This window comes from Periplaneta americana, chromosome 14 (genome assembly GCF_040183065.1).
Source record: "Periplaneta americana isolate PAMFEO1 chromosome 14, P.americana_PAMFEO1_priV1, whole genome shotgun sequence".
Lineage (NCBI taxonomy): Eukaryota > Metazoa > Arthropoda > Insecta > Blattodea > Blattidae > Periplaneta > Periplaneta americana.
In genome coordinates, this window is record NC_091130.1 from 71,838,249 (window position 1) to 71,856,717 (window position 18,469).

An 18,469-nucleotide genomic window follows, 5' to 3' on the forward strand; every position below is an offset into this window, starting at 1 on the left:
TATAGTGGAAAAGAAGTACTATCATGTAGTCTGGCTAGTAATAAGAAATCATCGTTCTTGACATTCCACTACGTCAATTTCTAATAAATACACGCATAACAAAGTATTACGTGCTTAAACTTTAAAATTAGTTTTTTTTTTCGAAACTTTCTAAAATGGACCTTGATCGTTATTCCTGTGTACCCTTCATATATTTACAACCCGTGTAAAACAACCATATGTTCTCTATTAAATAATATAAATAATCTCTTCAGTTATATGAAGCTCTAAATGTCAGTCTTGCAATTTATTATGGAAAGAAACAGTTAATCACAATTGGAAAGAATTTATATCTATCATAATTCATGTCAGGGACCTACGTTTATTTAAAACCATTATATAAGTAACCAATGTGCCAAACTTGCAGTTCGCTTACATAGGGTGATGTTTAAAACGATGTTGGTATCTATTATTTTGTATTTAATTGCCGTCTTTGGATTATCAGGTTTGTAGTAGTAGTAGTAGGTTTATTTTTCCTGGCAGAGTTAAGGCCATGAGGCCTTCTCTTCCACTCAACCAGGTTTCAATAATATACATGAGATACAAATTTGATTAAAAAACAACACAAAAGAAAATACTTTAGAAATTACATAAAATATAGTAGGAAATTACAATAGACAAGATCAGTTACATAATATAAAATTACAAATGGTCAAGATCAGTTACATAATATATAAAATAAAGTAGAAAATTACACATAATCAAAATCAGTTACATAACATAAGGGGAATACACACACACACACACACACACACACACACACACACACACAATTTATAAGACCTAAAATGCCCGTGACAAATTGGACGATTAATTTACTTAGATATATTATTCAGTTAATATAGTAATTGGAGAATACATATGGGTGACAAGACATAAATGTTGATTAGCAAAGTCCTACTAAATGGCATACAAACACAAATGATTAAGTAATATATGAAGATAATAAAAAAAAGAAAAGAGAAAAAAAGAAGAAGAGAGAGGAGAAAAAAAATAACTTGGTCATTTAAGACTATTTAGAAACTTCCGCAAGAGTCTAGTTCTGTTCATTAAAGACATTTCTAAGTAGAGTGTACTTAAAAGATTTTAGACTCCGACTGCTCCTGATTTCCTGTGACAAGGAATTCCAGGAACGGGCTGTGTGTATTGTGAAGGAAGCAGAGTAGAGAGATGTTTGATGGAATGGAATTGATAGAACATGGTTATGCTGTGAACGTGTATCACGGTTGTGGTGGGATGCTAAAAGTGTGAAGCGAGGAACTCGGTAAATAGGTGTGGAATTATTTAAAATCTGATACAGCAAACAGAGTGAATGAACTGAACGTTTCTCCCGTAAACGAAGCCAAGATAATCGAAAGAAATACTCGGGACATGATCATAGCGACGGCTGTTAAAAATGAAACGAACACAAGCATTATGAACACGCTGAAGCCTCAATGACAATTCAACACTAAGATCACTATACAAAACGTCGCAAAAGTCGAAGTAAGGCATCACCAGTGTCTGTATCAAGATCTGTTTCAGTTTAGAAGGAAAGAAATTTTTCAGTCTTTTCAGAGAATGCAAGATTGAGAAAGTTTTCTTACAGACATATTTTACCTGTACATTCGAGCTGAGATTCGAGTCGAAATGGAAACCTAAGCTTTAACCGTAGTACTGAATGGTATTATAGTATTATTTAAAGTCACTGGCAAAAGTGTATTAATGTTGATGGAGAATAGTAATCTTTGATGTCCTAGTAGAATTACTTGCGTTTTCCCGGGATTAAGGTTCAGCCCGCATTTTCTAGCCCAGCTGCTAATTAACGTAAGATCATGATTTAATTTTGATAGGCTATCATTAAGTGAGTTTGGTCGTGAATTTATATATATCTGAAGATCATCTGCATAGAGATGATGCTGACAATGTTTAAGGGTAGTAGAGATGTCGTTAATGTAAATAGAGAAAAATAGAGGCCCTAGTACAGATCCTTGAGGGATTCCTGCCTTCGCGTCTCGCCATGAAGAAAACCAATTATTGTGAGATACACATTGATGGCGATCGCGAAGGTAAGAATCCATCCACATGATTGCCGTGTCTGACAAATGCAACATTTTCAGCTTTGCAATAAGAATATCAATATTTGTACGTAGTCTACAAGCAGTAGTAGCCGTACTTGAACTGTAGATATCACAAAATTATGTCCATTATCTCTGAATGCAGATATATCACCATCACCATCAGCACTAGTACCACTTTCACTAATACCATCATTATCACCATCGTGATACTTATTATTAAACAATATACTCAATGACATAGGCTAAGAAAACAATTTAGTTTCTTTCGTTAATTATTAAGCACAGTCTGAACTCTGAAAAACTTAGCACAAGACTCATATGACCTTCAATTGACGATGAAAAAATTACGTCAAAATTATCTGAAATGAGGCTGAAAATGAGTCTAAAATAGTGACAGGAGATTTATGAAATCCCTTGGATTGAGTAAAAACGTTTTTATTGTTGGAGGCCTTTGTAATTTTTAGATAGGCTGACCAGATATACCCCGTTTTTCGGGGACAGTCCCCGGTTTTAGTTGCTGTCCCCTGGAAGCAAATATCTCAGTTTTTGTTCAAGGAAATAAATTTTGTCCCAAGAAGTTTTTATCTTGTTTCAGTAACATTTTACACATTAAATATTTAAGTATCATGATGAAACTGCTACAATTCATGCGCATTTCTGGACGATTCTCAGTACGAGACAGAAGAACCAGCGAGCACAGTATGGGAAGATATTCTGCACTTTTTGCGAAAAACATATCATATTTGTCTTCATTAGCGTTGAGCGGAAATATTAGAACTGCCGCAGTGTCAATGTTTAAGTAGTTAAAAAAATGAGAAATTTTGTGACAAACCGACAGGCGAAAAGTGGTATGATGTTTTTTTCAACATTAAAAAATCCATTCCATTTGAAAATCTTCTCAAAATAGTGTCATTAATCATGTGTCTTTCAGTCGGTATTCATCATTTGAAATACTTTTCTCCACAATGAACTCAATCTGGACTGATGAAAATTGAAAACTGAAACAGTTAAAACTTTGTTACAAGTGGAAACAAACTCTCATTTCTCATGTGAAGAACTTAGTGAAGAACTCATGTGAAGAACTATGGGAATGAAGAGATCCTTAAAAAGATACATTCTTCAGAAAAGTACTTGTAAATTGTGTATGTTAGAGTTCAGTGTGTGCAATATTATGTGAAAGACGTCCATGCATGCGTCAGTACTAAAATTGAATTCTTAGTGAATGTGTTTATGCATTTAATTAAAACAGTTAAGATATTCTACAAATTTAGTGTACAAAGTACTATCATTGTATCTACTGTTACATGACTGTATTTTATGCAACATTTCAACGGAGAGTAACTAGATAAGCGTTTGTGGTTTTTCCTGAAATTGCCAATGTCTCCTACTGAACCATAAAAAATCTGGTGAGCTATTTTTGGAGTAAGTAAGAAAGTATTTTAGGATTAAATAAATACCACCACAGATATAGTGAACATAGAACAACTATGAACATGAGGTCGTGCTGGACGCGGTGCCTATTCTGCAATCAGCCGCTGAGATTGCTACAACATTGTCTAGTTAACGAAACGCTCTAGCTCGCTGAAGCGAAACCTTTTTATTTACTTCTTTACGCGCACAAAACGCATTACCATATAGAACTTTTTTGATAATGTCATGAGAAATAACTATTTTTATTGAGGATGACCGTCCAAATGCCATGTCTGATCCTCAGCTAGTGAGATAAAGACAGTGGAAGAAATAGCGGGGACTGATCATTCAACAATGGCGAAAATATTCAATAACGCAATGATGTTATTTTGGCCAGAGGGAATTAGCTATGAAAATGTAGTTTTGTTCTTATCTGATGCTGCCCCCTATATGGTTAAGGCAGGAGGAGGGCTAGAACTTCTTTATAATAAATTCATGTAACATGCACCGCCTGAGTAAAACTGTGGTCTTAAATTTTTCTACTGTTAATATCAAGCGTAAAAAAAGTTTTCCTTAAATCTCCGAGTAGAATCAATTTGTTTAAACAGTTGGCTCCAGAAATTCCACTTTCTCCTGAACCGATCGATCATTACGTGATAGGGGACCTGGTTACAGGCTGCCATAATACACCGCGTCCCTTTCAATCCTCCCACATTTTAATTAATCATTGCTAACAAAGTATGCGGAATTATGAAATGAAACTGGTATTACAAGAAAGAGAAACTCAAAGAATTGTTATTTCATTTGTTTGAAGTAGTTCATCTGTTACATGTTGAGCAACACTGTCATAAAACAAAATGGCGACTTCGCAGCAACGCGTATACAAACTGTTTTCTGGGTTACCAGTCATAAAATCCAGGATTAGAATGTCCTTGCGTCTAAATGGTCATGAAATAATGTCCATGTTGAAAATATCCATGATAAATTTTCCAGAGTCAAAATGTCCACTACACCCTATAATGTCCACTATATCCATTGTTCATGGTAGTTATAGTAACCTATGTAAAACGTTCAAGTACAATGGATAGACCAGCTGAAATTCATTGTTCATGGTAGTCATAGTAACCTATGTAAAATGTTCAAGTACAATGAATAGACCAGCTGAAATTCATTGTTCATGGTAGTTATAGTAACCTATGTAAAATTGTCAAATGGATAGACCAGCTGAAATCTTGAATTCATAAAAGGGCAAGCCTTTCCTATGTTTTCGTGGATACTTGTACCACTATCACGACTACAACAGAGGTAGAACAAAAATTTACTGGAGGTGTAGCGAAAGAAAAATTTGTAATGCTTCTATGATTACCGGCAGCAATCTTCAATTTGGAGGCTACAATGCTTAAAAATGAAGAAAACCAAGTATGGACGCAAATCATCCAAGTAAGAGTTGGACACACACAAATAAGGGGAACCTCTAAATAAAACATACATCACAAATCAAAGACAAATACTGCAAATTGTGAGGAACTATGGAAAAATTCTTACATATATACGATGAATTGGATATCACCTTTAATCTGGAGCTGTGCCCCAAGATGAAGAGCAGTAGTCCAGTTTTGACAAATGTAGGCAATAAGGTAAAAAATATCCTTTTCACATTTTTTCTCATTTAGTGTTATGAATATTATGATCTCATGGATATTTTGTGTATGGACATTTTGATCTCATGAATATTTTGTGTATGGAATTTTGATCTCATGGACATTTTGTCCTCTTGAAAATGTTGTCCTCATGAACATTTTAGTATATGGACAATATAAGGTGTAAGAGTTTTCTGATATGCAGAGACGAAATCAATATACAGTGCAAATAAATTACGGAATTTAATGTACCTCATGGGAAAATTATTAAGGCGTGGTGTGAGAAGTTTCTGGTGACTGAAAGTGCGAACAAACAATCCGGGCATGATCACGATAGACGTGTGGATTTTGTGCCAGGATCTTACATCCCACCGATTGACAGATCCTGATACATGAAACGCTGCCTCGTCTGAAAACAAGACGTTTCCAAGAAATTGAGGGTCCCTGTCAATACGATCCAGCATGTCAATAGCGAATGTCGTCGTGGCCAGTCATCTGGTTTTAATTGTTGAATAATTTGCACCTTGTAGGGATACAAACGAAGTTGCTTATGAAGTACTCGATGCATAGTTGATCTCGGCACATTGAACTGCCGGGATGCAAGACAATTTGATTTTTTAGGACTTCTCTTAAATCCTTCAATCTTCTCTTCTGAGACACGTCGACGAGAACCTCGAGATTATTTGTTTACACTTCCAGTCGCCAGAAACATCTCACATCATGACTTAATGGTTTTCCCACCAGGTGCATATCCTCTATATTCTCTTTGGTAATTTCTTTGCACTGTAATTATTGATTTTCACTCTTCGCGTTACTGCGGAGTCGCCATTTTGTTTTATACCAGTGTTGCCCAACATGTGACAGATGAATTACTTCAAACAAATTAAATAACAATTCTTTGAGTTTCTGCGGAGTCGCCATTTTGTTTTATGCTATTGTTGCCCAACATGTGACAGATGAATTAACCGTAAACAATTAATGAAATAGCAATTCTTTGAGTTTCTCTTTCTTTTAATACCAGTCTCATTTCATAATTCCGTACACTTTGTTAGCAATGATTAATTAAAATGTGGGAGGTTTGAAAGGGACACGGTGTATTATTGTAATAATTTTCAAATTATTGAGAACATACTAAAATAAATAAATGGAAATTAAGCAGTAAGCATTGTTGAAGCGAAGGGTGTTATATGTATGGATGGAATAAAGGAGAAATGAAGTCACATTTAAATTGTATTTCTACAGTCAACACAACGCTCGAACGAAATGATGTACCACTTGTCACAAATATAAGTCTAATAGAAAAGCTCTTACTGGAGATTAAATCTGCGCCAGATGAAATTCCAAAGAAAGTAGTAGAAAAATTTGATTACAGTATGTACTACAAAAAATTCGGGATACCATACATTGCACCATATTGCCAATATCTTGTTTGGTAAAACGAAGAGCAAATTATTGGACATTGAAGAAACATTGTCGCTGGAAGAAATAGCAAATTTAAATATACGCCTATAACGTCTGTTGTAGCCAAACGTTGTTTTTCTCTTAGAAGCAAAAATCGTATAATTTTATTACATACATATTTTACGTTTTTTAATGCATAACTATCAGAGCCCTATTTATAACTTAGCTTGTGATGCTTTTTTCCCTACTCCCATATTGCGTAAATTATTCCAAAGACACCGTGAAGAAATGGACGGGTCGACGAGACTCAGGGCATGATGACCTTTAGCATTTCTAATGCTTTGTGTGGTTCTGTTTCTATGTTTTTTTTTTTCATAGTTGTTAAATTTTTCGTCAGATTTGTTGTGTCTGTACTTTCGGAAAGAATCGTTACGTGCAGTCATAAGGTTACCAACACTGTCATAGAACCAAAGCTGCATTTTGTCGAATAATTGTATTACCATGTAATAAGTGGCAACTTTTCCGTCAACTGTGATTAAATTAAAAATAGTATGCCGTGGCATTTGTAGGGCGTCATAAATCGGTTGGTCGTTGTCATTACATTCTAGATCTCTGTAAGTAATTTTCTTAGCTACTGTTTTCGGGCACGGAAGAGAGCACTCGGTAAAAATAAGATCATAGCCAGATATTCCTGAAATTGATCAGATATTCCTGGAACTATATAGAATATCAGAAATGTAATAATGGACGTCCGTAACATGGGAGAAGATGATGCCTTGCACATAGTCTTGGCAAGAAGGAAAGACTGAATCGCAAGATGCTGACAACTGGAATACTCCTAATAGGTGTAATCCGATTCTATCCGAAATAATTATTACAATTATCGCCATGCAGGGCCTAAAAGCTAAATGTGTTCTACCTCATCCACAAAATGTCTTCTACGCTCGTCTATACAGTGCCATATCTTCACCTATCTCTGATCTGGTTTCTTCCCATTTCTGGCTGTTTCCAAAGCTAAAATCTTCGTTGAAAAGCAGAGGATTGCAGATCGTGGACGAGATTAGGGAGAACGCGATTAGGCAACTGAAGGAGACTCCGAAAGAGAGTTTTGCAGATTATTTTTAAAAGTGGAATGGACCTTGCGATTTGTTGTGAGGTTCCAATGGGAGGACGTTGAAATGGATTAAGATGCCATTGTCCTAGAAAGTTTTTTTTTTTTTTTAATACTGAATGGCTGGGTACTGTCCGGACAAACCTCGTAAAGACAACCAAATACACACACAGCCCCAATAGAAGTCAGATCCATTTTCATCACAGAACTCGAGCCAGTTCTCTGGATTTGCACTAATGTAAAGCTACGATTTGGCTACGACGATCTTCGCCGAACGAACATCGCTGACGATTGAAATCGCCAGCGTTCATCGTCAGAGAGTGGTTTTTTTACCGACGAACTTCATAGGTGGAGAGTATAGTGTTTTATATAGTTGACCATGTCTGATCAGTTGATAAGTGGATGGTATGATAACGTTATAATATAACTGTGGATCTTTAAAGTAGCTAATGTCATGTTTAGAAATAGATATACAGAGGGTTCTTTTAATTCGTTGATATTAAGTCATCTTGAAAATGATCCCACCAATTTTAAGGAATATTTCAGACTTTCTCCCGAACAACTTCATTTTGTTTTAAGTTCAATTGAAAATGATATTGTAAAATTACCCACAAAATTTATTCACAAACCAATAAGTCCAGCTGAAAGATAGGCAGCAACTTTAAGGTAAAAACCAGTTATATAAACACATTATTTTTACTTTTTACAATGTTATTTTTTTCATTTAGGAGCATTTATTTAGGAAATAATGTTACAAATAAAAAAATAGTGTGAGAAGGAGGTTATTGCACTTCTCTTCTTTGCTCGGAATTCCACTTCACTTACTATTTCATACTCAAACTTTTGCTTCAGTAGCTAAATCTGCCGCATCGTGTGTGTGTTCTTCAATTATGAATCACTTTATTCAATTGTATTAACAGTTCTGGTTGTTGCAAAATATAGATTTGTTATTGTTTACGTTGGTTCTTCTTTTTGGCTCATGTCGAACAGGGATTTGTGTTTAATCAATTAACATCTCGTCTTTATTAGTGTAGAAATTGCAGAAAGATTTCGGTTTTACCGCCATTATGGTATGTATGATGTATAAATCACATGTTATTAAATGATTTAATCCATCACCTACTGTAATTTTATAATTGGTTTCTCGGCGATGATCGCCAGGTTTTTGCCTCCAAGGCAAACGCCGACAATGTTCGTCGAGCCCAGCGACGTTCGTTGACGTTCATCGCCGTAAAGAAGCCATGCACATTCAAATCAACGGGACAGAATCCCAGCGAGGATCGCCAGCGATGATTGTCGGCGAAGATCGCCGTAGCCAAATCGTAGCTTTAAAATAAAAAATACACGTCACAAGTCGAACATCCATACAACTTGCAAAAGTTACTTATATATTCTGAAATGAATAATTTACTTCCAGATGGCAGTGCGACGAATGAAGTAGGAAGTCCACTACAGCCAAGAATAATTGGTGGAAGGAATACTACAGTGAATGAGTTCCCTTTCGTGGTAAACACTGCAAAGATCCCTCTATTCTATACATTTATCTCAAATTTTTCTCAATTAAATAATCAGATAATGTGTCTGATAAGACTCGCAATAGTTGTCGTAACGAAGACTTTTCTAAATTGCTCCTGTGTTACGTATAGTCATAGCCAGAGGTAAGTCACGCCCGCATATAAACTCATCGCTCTTCACTTCGTTTTTTTACTTGGTTATTTAACGACGCCGCATCAACTACTAGGTTATTTAGAGTCGATGGGATTGATGATAGCGAGATGATATTTGGCGAGATGAGACTGAGGATTTGCCATAGATTACCTGACATTCGCCTTAAGGTTGGGTAAAAACTCGTAAAACCCAACCAGGTAATTAACCTAAGCGGGGGTCGAACCCGCGCCAGAACGTACTCTACTAACAGATTTAAATTCTAACAGCCCAAAGATTGCAGCGCGTTCATAATGCCTGCATACGTTCCATTTACAACATCCGCAAATACGACCACATTACACTATCCCTTGAAACGCTCCAAAGGGTAAGATTACAGGACCGAAGATATTATATCCATTCATTAATTTTCCTATATCGCATCATCAATACTTCTTCGCCTAACTATCTCTCGGTACGTTTTAATTTCTTGTCCTCTATCACAGCCTGGGTATTCGTTCTAAAAATGACCCTTTATTATCTATGCCTTGCCATAAAACAGCTCCTATTCTTTCTCTTTCTCAGTATCAGCAATTCGTTTCTGGAACTCCCTACCCAGCTCTCTCAGGAACTGTCGAACGATATTGCACTTTAAAAGTAAACTGTATAAACACGTGACCAGTATTCATGTTTAATTCTCCTTTGTGTGTATGTATATATATTAGATATATGTTATTTTCCTCAGTGTTGTATAGTTATAATTTACTTTGAATTTGTTATTCTTGTAATTTGTAAAATTGGTTTTACTTACCGCTTGCATATTCATCGATTGTAACTTCGAGCCTTATATTATTTTGTAATTACTATTTGTATGTTTGCATTAATTTACTCAACTTGTGCTTGTACGACAGTATACATTTTTTATTAGTGTTCTTTAAATATTAGTAAAATTGTATCAGCTTCTTTTGTTTCTGGCTAAGTGGAAGAGAAGGTCTGATGGCCTTAACTTCGCCAGAATAAATAAATAATAATTATTTTATTATAACGCAACTCCAGATCGGCAGGAAAGCGCCTTAACCAACTGAGCTACGTCGGTGGGTTCATCGTGTTTCAAGGCATCTCTGACAACTGTGAAAAATGCACCGTGTCAGTGCTAGAGGTATCAAGAAATAATAAAATTGTTCATTTATTAACACAAGGATATTTTATTATTATATATTTGGCACAGGATGCAGAAACTCTCAAAGATTTTATGTTTATAACAACGATGTTATAAATCTATACAATAAAGAAATGAAATGGAAGAAAACAAAAAATATATGATTTATGTCACGATTTGCTAACAGTCAACATTAATCATTTTAATTGAACGTAATATATGGACACCATAGCAAAAAGTAAAGTGCGTGCTTTGGCTTGCTGAATTTAAATCTGTTACTAAAATTCGACTCCAATTTCGTCTAGAATTTAACTTGGATCCATCATGTCGAAATAAGTTTTGCAGTGGATTAGAACTCTTAAAGAGTAAGGATCCTTGATTCCACAAACAGGCAAACATCCTAAGGAAAAAAATAACCGAAGAAACGGTCGTTCGTATAAGAACTGCGTTCAACCGGAACCCAAGGAAGTCAATAGGCAGACTAGTCATTAGTTACAGATTCCCAAATCAACTGTTCATAAACGACTCAAACTTCGTACATACAAGCTTCAGCTTCTTTAGCCGTATTCAGCCGAACAATAGAAGATTAAGACAAAATTTTGCGACTGAAATTCTGCAACGCATTGACGAAAACCCTTCATATCTTGAGGAAGTGGTATTCAGTGATGAAGTTACATTCCATCTCTATGGTAAAGTTAATCGCCATAACTGTCTCATATGAGGGTCCGAGAATCCTCGTGCTGTAGTGGAACACCAAAGACACACGGAAAAAGTTAATATTTGGATGGGGTTAATGCACAATGCAATTATTGGTCCATCCTTCTTCTTGGAGAAAACTGTGACTGGGAACAGTTACCTTGATATGCTAGAAAATTTCGCTTTGCTTCAAATCCCCCTTGGATCAACATTTGAACAAGACTGTGCTCCATCACATTATCACCATGATGTCAATAGTTTCATTCATAGAAATTTTCCTCGTCGTTGGATTGGAAAAGACAGACCCAAAACATGGCCACCTAGCTCTCCTGATCTGACTCTGTTTGATTTCTTCGCCGAGGTTTCATCAAGGACTTTCTATATCAACAATAACCAATTCAAAATTTGTTAGAATTGAGACAACGCATCAGATTAGCAAATGACCGCATAACACCTCAAATGTTGCAAAACACTTGGAGGGAATTGGAATATCGTTGAGAACATTTAAAGAGCAATAAGAAGTGCTCACATTGAGATATATTGAACTGGATATATAACATTAAAACAAATTTTGAATCAATTATTCTCATGGTTAAGTGAGATTTTTTTTTATTATTTCTTGATACCTCTAGCCTGGACACGGTGTACTTTTTATAGAAGAAAATATTATATACACGGTCATGTACTGTGTTACACCTATATTTTGAAATATATGTCCTTTCTTATTTTATTCAATGTGGTATAAAACAGTAAATATCCTGTTGACAGCTTCCAGGTCTAGTTTTCTTCGCTTGGCTTCATAACGCATGATTTGCTATTTATTGTTATTTTTTTTAGAAAAAAACATTATTGTAACCATTCACATTTTAGTTGAACAAAATACATACTGTATAAAATATAGGCTGGATCATGTATTGAGGATGTTCTCTTTCATTTTGTAAATATAATGATCTAAGTTTAATCTGGATTCACAGAAATGTCCACATTTTACGTCTTTTTCAATTATAGTTTTCATAATACAGACAAGGTTACACTCTCCACTTAAGCGTATTGAGATGGAAATAAGCTCGGTAGTGGAGCGTATTGTAACTCGGAATCTTAGTTAGACTTCCCCACGTAGTTCAGCAAGATATAGTGTGTGAATTTTGAGTAGAAGTGACGGGCGTTGTCGTAAAGAAGGATGATTCCTTTAGACAATATTCCACGTCCTTCTAAACCTTACTTTGATAGTATGATTCATTCATTACTTGTTGATTTACGAGAAAATCTAACAATGACTATCGTCTCTTCCACGCCCCGATAAATCATTGCCGTTACTTTTTACTCAAACATTTTTTTCATAATTGTGAACATAAATCTTTCTGTTGCCTGCAAACAATCTTGTTTTCAGGAGAGTACTGGCATGCCAAAGTTTCATCATTTGTCCCAAAATCATTCAAGAATTCTTCACCGTCTATAGGGATGCCAAACATGCGCCCCATAGAGCGCAAACATTATTATCCCTACGTCCCCCCCACCGTCCGCGACTCTGTTTTCATTCTGTTTAGTCAGTCGTTAGCTGTAGAACATAAACATTCTGTGGCGATCAGTTTACAGAATATTTGAAAATGGCAGTATCTAGAGTTGCGTTTCCCAAAGTGTGGGTCGTGTAAAGAGCTGAGGGGGGTCGCGAGATGATTTACAAAATAAAACAAAAAATGTCTTATTAACACATTTATTTTGTATTCAGAAACATAAACAAAATTGAACATAAAAATAAAATAAAAAGTTTCAATAGTTATAGCTAAAATAAAAAATAATTAATGCTATAAATGTGTCTGGATGGGACGGGATTAATCACATGTTTGCCGCTGGGATAGACCTGAGATATGCAGAAGCACAAGTTCGGTCTTCTTCCGCATCACTGCCATCAAAAGCATTTCATTTATCTAAACAATTACTGTAATTGTCACCTATGAGGCCGGACATTTGGACACTCTGTATATATAACATTTCGGCATAAATATAACTTTTTTTCATTTTACAGGTGGCTGTTTTATATAAAGGAAAAAGTCATTGTACTGGTACGATTCTGTCCAGACGTTTTATTCTTACAGTGGGTCACAGTGTTATAAATAGGTGAGTAGTGTAAATCCCTGCTGTAAATGTTAATCTATTGTCGGCTAATTTTTTTTATTATAGAAATGCTCATTTGTGAACATAATGCTTGAAGCTGTATGTTTTTGCTATATTTCGAGGAAAGTGACTTGTATGAGATATATCGCAATATGTGGGACCAGAATCACGCAGTAAGTGGATAGGCAGAGGATATACACAAATCTCTGAAGTAGAATAAAGAAATATGTATTTCCTTTTCATTTCTTTTTGTGATTTTCGATATAAATATTTCTGAACCAAATATGACGGCCCGTAATCAAGAAAACTACTTATGCAAATCTGCCTTTCAGGTAGAAGCTCCCTGTGAAGTAGGCTTCTTATTTATAGCCTACCATGTAATTTGTATGTTATTGTGGAACATTATGATTCCAATAAAATGTCCTGATAAATTTATTTAGGAGTTATTCGCAGTACATAATTACGAAATTTACTCACAAAAATAATTTTAACACCAATGGAGGTACTAGCAACAGGATACAACCTGATTGGGCAAGCAGAATGAAATTTATATGAAGGATTTTATGATTATAGATTACAATATTAGAATATATTACAATATACGGATAACAATTTCATGTGAATTTCTGAAAAAAAAAATGCTTACAGCTATGTAAACTGTAAAATTTATAGAGAAGTTAGACGTTTTACATCTTGGGATTATAAGAAAGTACTTGTGTGCAGTAAGGAAAACGAACGTTTGTTAATCTGGGAGTACAATGAAGAATCTAAATTAGCTAGTTCTGTTTCTTGGATGGCAGTTCAATAAATGGAACAAACAAATAGGAATATCAGTGGAAACGTGATAAAGAACGCAATTTTTATGAAATGCATAAACTGTACACGTAGAGCAACTTAAAACTGGCCCGCTGTACGTAGCCAGGAAATGCTACAAAACGCAAGGAAAAAAACCTTTATTACATACTTTATTAGTTGAGTTTAACGTGTTAACCCTTACAAAAATTCTGTATGACGTGAGCTCCTGTCCAGCGATAGAAGGGGAGCACGGATTACTACAGACAGTATCAGCATAGCTTACCAGGTTTATGTTGTTCAGCCTGTATAATGAACAAATATACGTTATCACAATTGAGGAGTTGGATGTAATAACAGCTTAACTCTATTTAAGACGTTATTCCGGCGATGGCATTTTCATAATATCCAATATCTTCTCTATCGACTGTAAAAGTTGTATTTCATTTTGTTGACCCTAAATGGCAGGAGAGGTGATTGTGTGAAGTGCTGTGCTAAATCAAAAGGTTCAAAATTCGCAATACAAAGATATGTTGCACACATGTTTTATACATCGGGGTTTTGTGCAGTATTATGTAGCCTACTTACAATACCGTTTTCTAGCCATTCAGTTTTTCAGGACATAATACACCACGAAAGGAAGAGCTTAATCTAAAATATCTCCCTCGTCCTGGCTTAAAACTGTTAAAGAAAAATGATATTATTTCATTACTGAAATTCTTGAAACCAAAAAATGCTTGTTCTCTTCAAAATATTTTGGATTTTGAACCAGTGCTGGATGAAAATCATCCTAAAAGTGAAATCAGTGAACATGAACAAGAATATTTTACACTATAGGAGAGAAGTTTTCGTCTGTAGCATACTTTCAGAAGTGATTTTCCTAATACATATTCTGTTTTTGTTATTAGAAATTTAAAATAAATGTTATTTTGTTTGTACAGTATATTTCCATAAAAAATGTAATAGCTCATCGACTAAAATTTTTATTTTGTATTTGGTAAGCTGAAGACTTAATGTACTATTATTTCTTATTATTCAATCAATAAAGTTCGTGTATGTTAGTGAATAACACTTTTCTACTGGTTTTAATGCCTAGGCAGTTAATAAAATAAATATTATGAAGTCTCAGACTTTCTATGCAATAACAATTTAAGTTTTCCATACTTTATTTACAAATACCTATTTAAAAATGGGTTGTTTTTAAATTATAACTGATATTGGATTTCAATAATTTATACAGTCTAAAGTATTATACAAAACAAATGATGTGAATATATGTAGGCCTACTAATAAAATTTCTACAATATTCTAAAACTCTGACATTGTTTTTCTGAAAACATAGGGTCTCAACTTAAGCTGTTATTGCATCCAGCTCCTCAACTATATGTTATCATTCATCTCTCTTGTGAATAATTCTTAATGTTTAAGGAACCGTGACGATATCACCGTAAAGGCCGGTTTCTACGTTTGGAACGATCCAACTGCTATTTTCAGAGACGTGAAATACAAGAGGGTGCATCCACAGTATAGGCTTAAGAAGAGAGTAGGGTATGACATAGCATTGCTAAAGGTAAGCACTGTCGCGTAATTTAAATCCAGTACCAAATTTAAGTTATACTTATGTTACGCTCATCTCATGAGTAACTAAGCATATGAGGTCTGTCCGGAAAGTATCCAGCCATTTCGAATATCCCGAGAACCGGTCGCGTGGCATGGATGTCACATGGTAGCTAGTCAGGAGAACATGACTGCGTATGAGTGAACAGTTACTTTTCCGTGGAGCTTTGCGGTAGGCCTATGTTGGCGATAATTCAATGATTTCTTTAATCGAATGATTATTAGTTTGTAGGATTAAGCATTGAATTAATGAACGTCATTTATTCGAATGAATTGTTCAATGAATGCAATATCCTGAGAAGAACTCTCTCTATACGTATAGCCTAAGCGATTAAAGAGAATGGAATCTTTTGAAATATATCACGTAATATCGCAAGATTCAGTTTCAGAAAATGGAGCTGTTACAGCGTTAGTACTCAACACCCACACACAACATATAAAGCGTAGTGCTTGTATCTACGTTTGTGTTTACGTCATATGAACCCGAATGTGAAGCTCTTATTGTGTGAAATAAAACATGCATTTGTTTTTTCTCAGATTCAGAGTAACTCTTTCAAGAACTGAAATAATGGTTTGGTAGTTTTATTGAAAAGTAGTGATTCCATTTTATACTTTATATTGGTATACTTACCTATTGCTACGAATAGCTAGGAGATATTTTTTATTATTTGAAGAGTCCACTGCAAGAATGATGGATGTCACTTTCTTGTCGAAAATGAACCAAGACTGTCAATACATAGCTTAAAACATAGGCTATAGAATGTACATACAGAGTTATATGGCATTAACACCGATAGTCATTGTCCAGTAATGATCGGAAAATCACAGTTAAGCTTTGAGCGCTAAGCATTTCAAACTTTCAATTGCTTCTCCTGCAAAATGTATTCCAAATGACATCCACCATTCTTGCAGTGGACTCTTCATTTATTTATCTACTCGTAGTAGCTAAAATATCTTAACACATCAGACAGAGCGTAAATTCAAAAGTACAAGCCCCGATTGCTAAGGCATGCCGAAGTTTATGTCCAGACTATTTTAGATTTTATTATTTAGGCAGTGGTTCTGAACTTTGGGGTCTCTACCGGGTCTCTACCGTCTGCGGTTCAAAGAATCGAAAACAAAACAATAAAAAGTAATAATATTTTTACATACTGTATTTCAATATTCATTCATTCAGTGTTCTGCCCAAGGGCAGGTCTTTCACTCCAAAACCCAGCTTTCTCCAATCTTTCCTATTTTCTGTCTTCCTCTTTGTCTTCTCATATGATCTCAATATACAGTAATATTGTTTAATTATTTCTATGATTAACAATATAAAACATGTTAGAAGTTACTCCAGACCTACATTTATTAGCAACATCGTAACGACCTAATCCTAATTCAATTAGATAGTTATATAACATTTTATCCACTTTGATTATGTAATGTGAATTTTGCATCTCTAACAAAAATGTTGTAAACACATTCATTACGCAACTAGTTAGGTAATGATACCTCTATTACGCAACTACTTAGGTAATGATAATTTTATAACGCAGCTAGTTGGGTAATGATACTGCTATTACCTAACTGTTGCGTAATGTCAACCACACATCTAATTAAATAAAATGGATTATTGATTTTATTTATTACATATATTAACAACAATATATTTACAATTTATTATATTAATCCCTAATAATAATACAATTGCCTCTCCGCTAAAGACATGCTCAAAACTAATAAAATCAATACAATTACTTTTGCTTAAAGATTATGTTTCATCGAAGTGGATAAAACATAGTACCATATATTGTACTTATCGTCACTTCATATTACAATACTCGATTGGTTATCAAACTCGGCTGTGGCTTTGTTTCACAACTTTCTTGTATGGTAATATGAAACATTACGATACTCGTATCGTTAATAACTATCAAAATAAACCGAAAATTTACATTAATGTATTCTACATTCTAAACTTTAGGCCAGGAGGCCGCACTAAAGTAATGTGAGGAAAAGAGGGGTGCCATCATCAAAAGGTTGAGAAGCACTGGTCAATGCATTTGTGATTTGCATTGGTCAGCAAAAGTTATTTTTACATGAATCTTTTTATGGACACTCAGGCACGCTTTGGCCCATGTGCGCCCTATATACGCGATGATTGTTCAAGTTCGACAGGGTGTCTGGGTGGCATTCATGAATCCGACGCTGACAAGTGGGCCAGCCTGCTTCAGCGCCTCATACAGCTAGGTCCCATTTCGCGGACAAGTAGCCTGATAAGCCTCAGGGGCCCGGAGCCACAAACCCAACCCGTACTATCCCCAAACCTTCACCCCAGTCCAGTTTCACTATTGTAGATGATAGATGAAATGAGGGAAAGTGTTGGTGGAATGATAGAGGGAAATGGAAGTACCCCGAGAAAAACCTTCTTTAACGTCTGCTTTGACCACTGCAAATTCCGCCACGACCTGCATTAGTCGCTTGTACTTGAGCTACAGGCGCGGCTAAATCATAGCCATAATTGATAGACAATCAGAAATTTATATTACGTGCATGCGCAAAATGTAAGTTTCCTATCTGTCAGGTTCCGGCTAACTAGCTCCTAGAATCTGATAAACTTATGGGAAAATCTGACAGGAAAATATTTTGAAATTCATTCTATACCTCTGTTTACAGCAAAAAAAAAAATAATAAATAACTAAAAAACTAAACTTGCAATTTGACAAAATTCACACATAATTTATCAGGTGAATGAAACATTGTTATTTTTTCAATCCGAGTTCCTTTTTATGCCACTCTTTAT

At 35.1% G+C, this 18,469-nt stretch overlaps 1 protein-coding gene across 2 annotated transcripts in view; it reads left to right on the plus strand.

The window, feature by feature from the left end:
* The first annotated feature begins 406 nt into the window (after nucleotides 1-406).
* Nucleotides 407-18,469, plus strand: part of LOC138713448 (trypsin alpha-like) — a 41,146-nt gene continuing 23,083 nt past the window's right edge. For both annotated transcript variants that reach the window (XM_069845558.1, XM_069845557.1), the window contains exons 1-4: nucleotides 407-484; nucleotides 9,079-9,167; nucleotides 13,187-13,278; nucleotides 15,496-15,637. In XM_069845558.1, coding sequence (XP_069701659.1) covers nucleotides 424-484; nucleotides 9,079-9,167; nucleotides 13,187-13,278; nucleotides 15,496-15,637 — 384 coding nt within the window. In that variant the 5' untranslated portion in view covers nucleotides 407-423. The remainder of the gene's footprint in view (nucleotides 485-9,078; nucleotides 9,168-13,186; nucleotides 13,279-15,495; nucleotides 15,638-18,469) is intronic.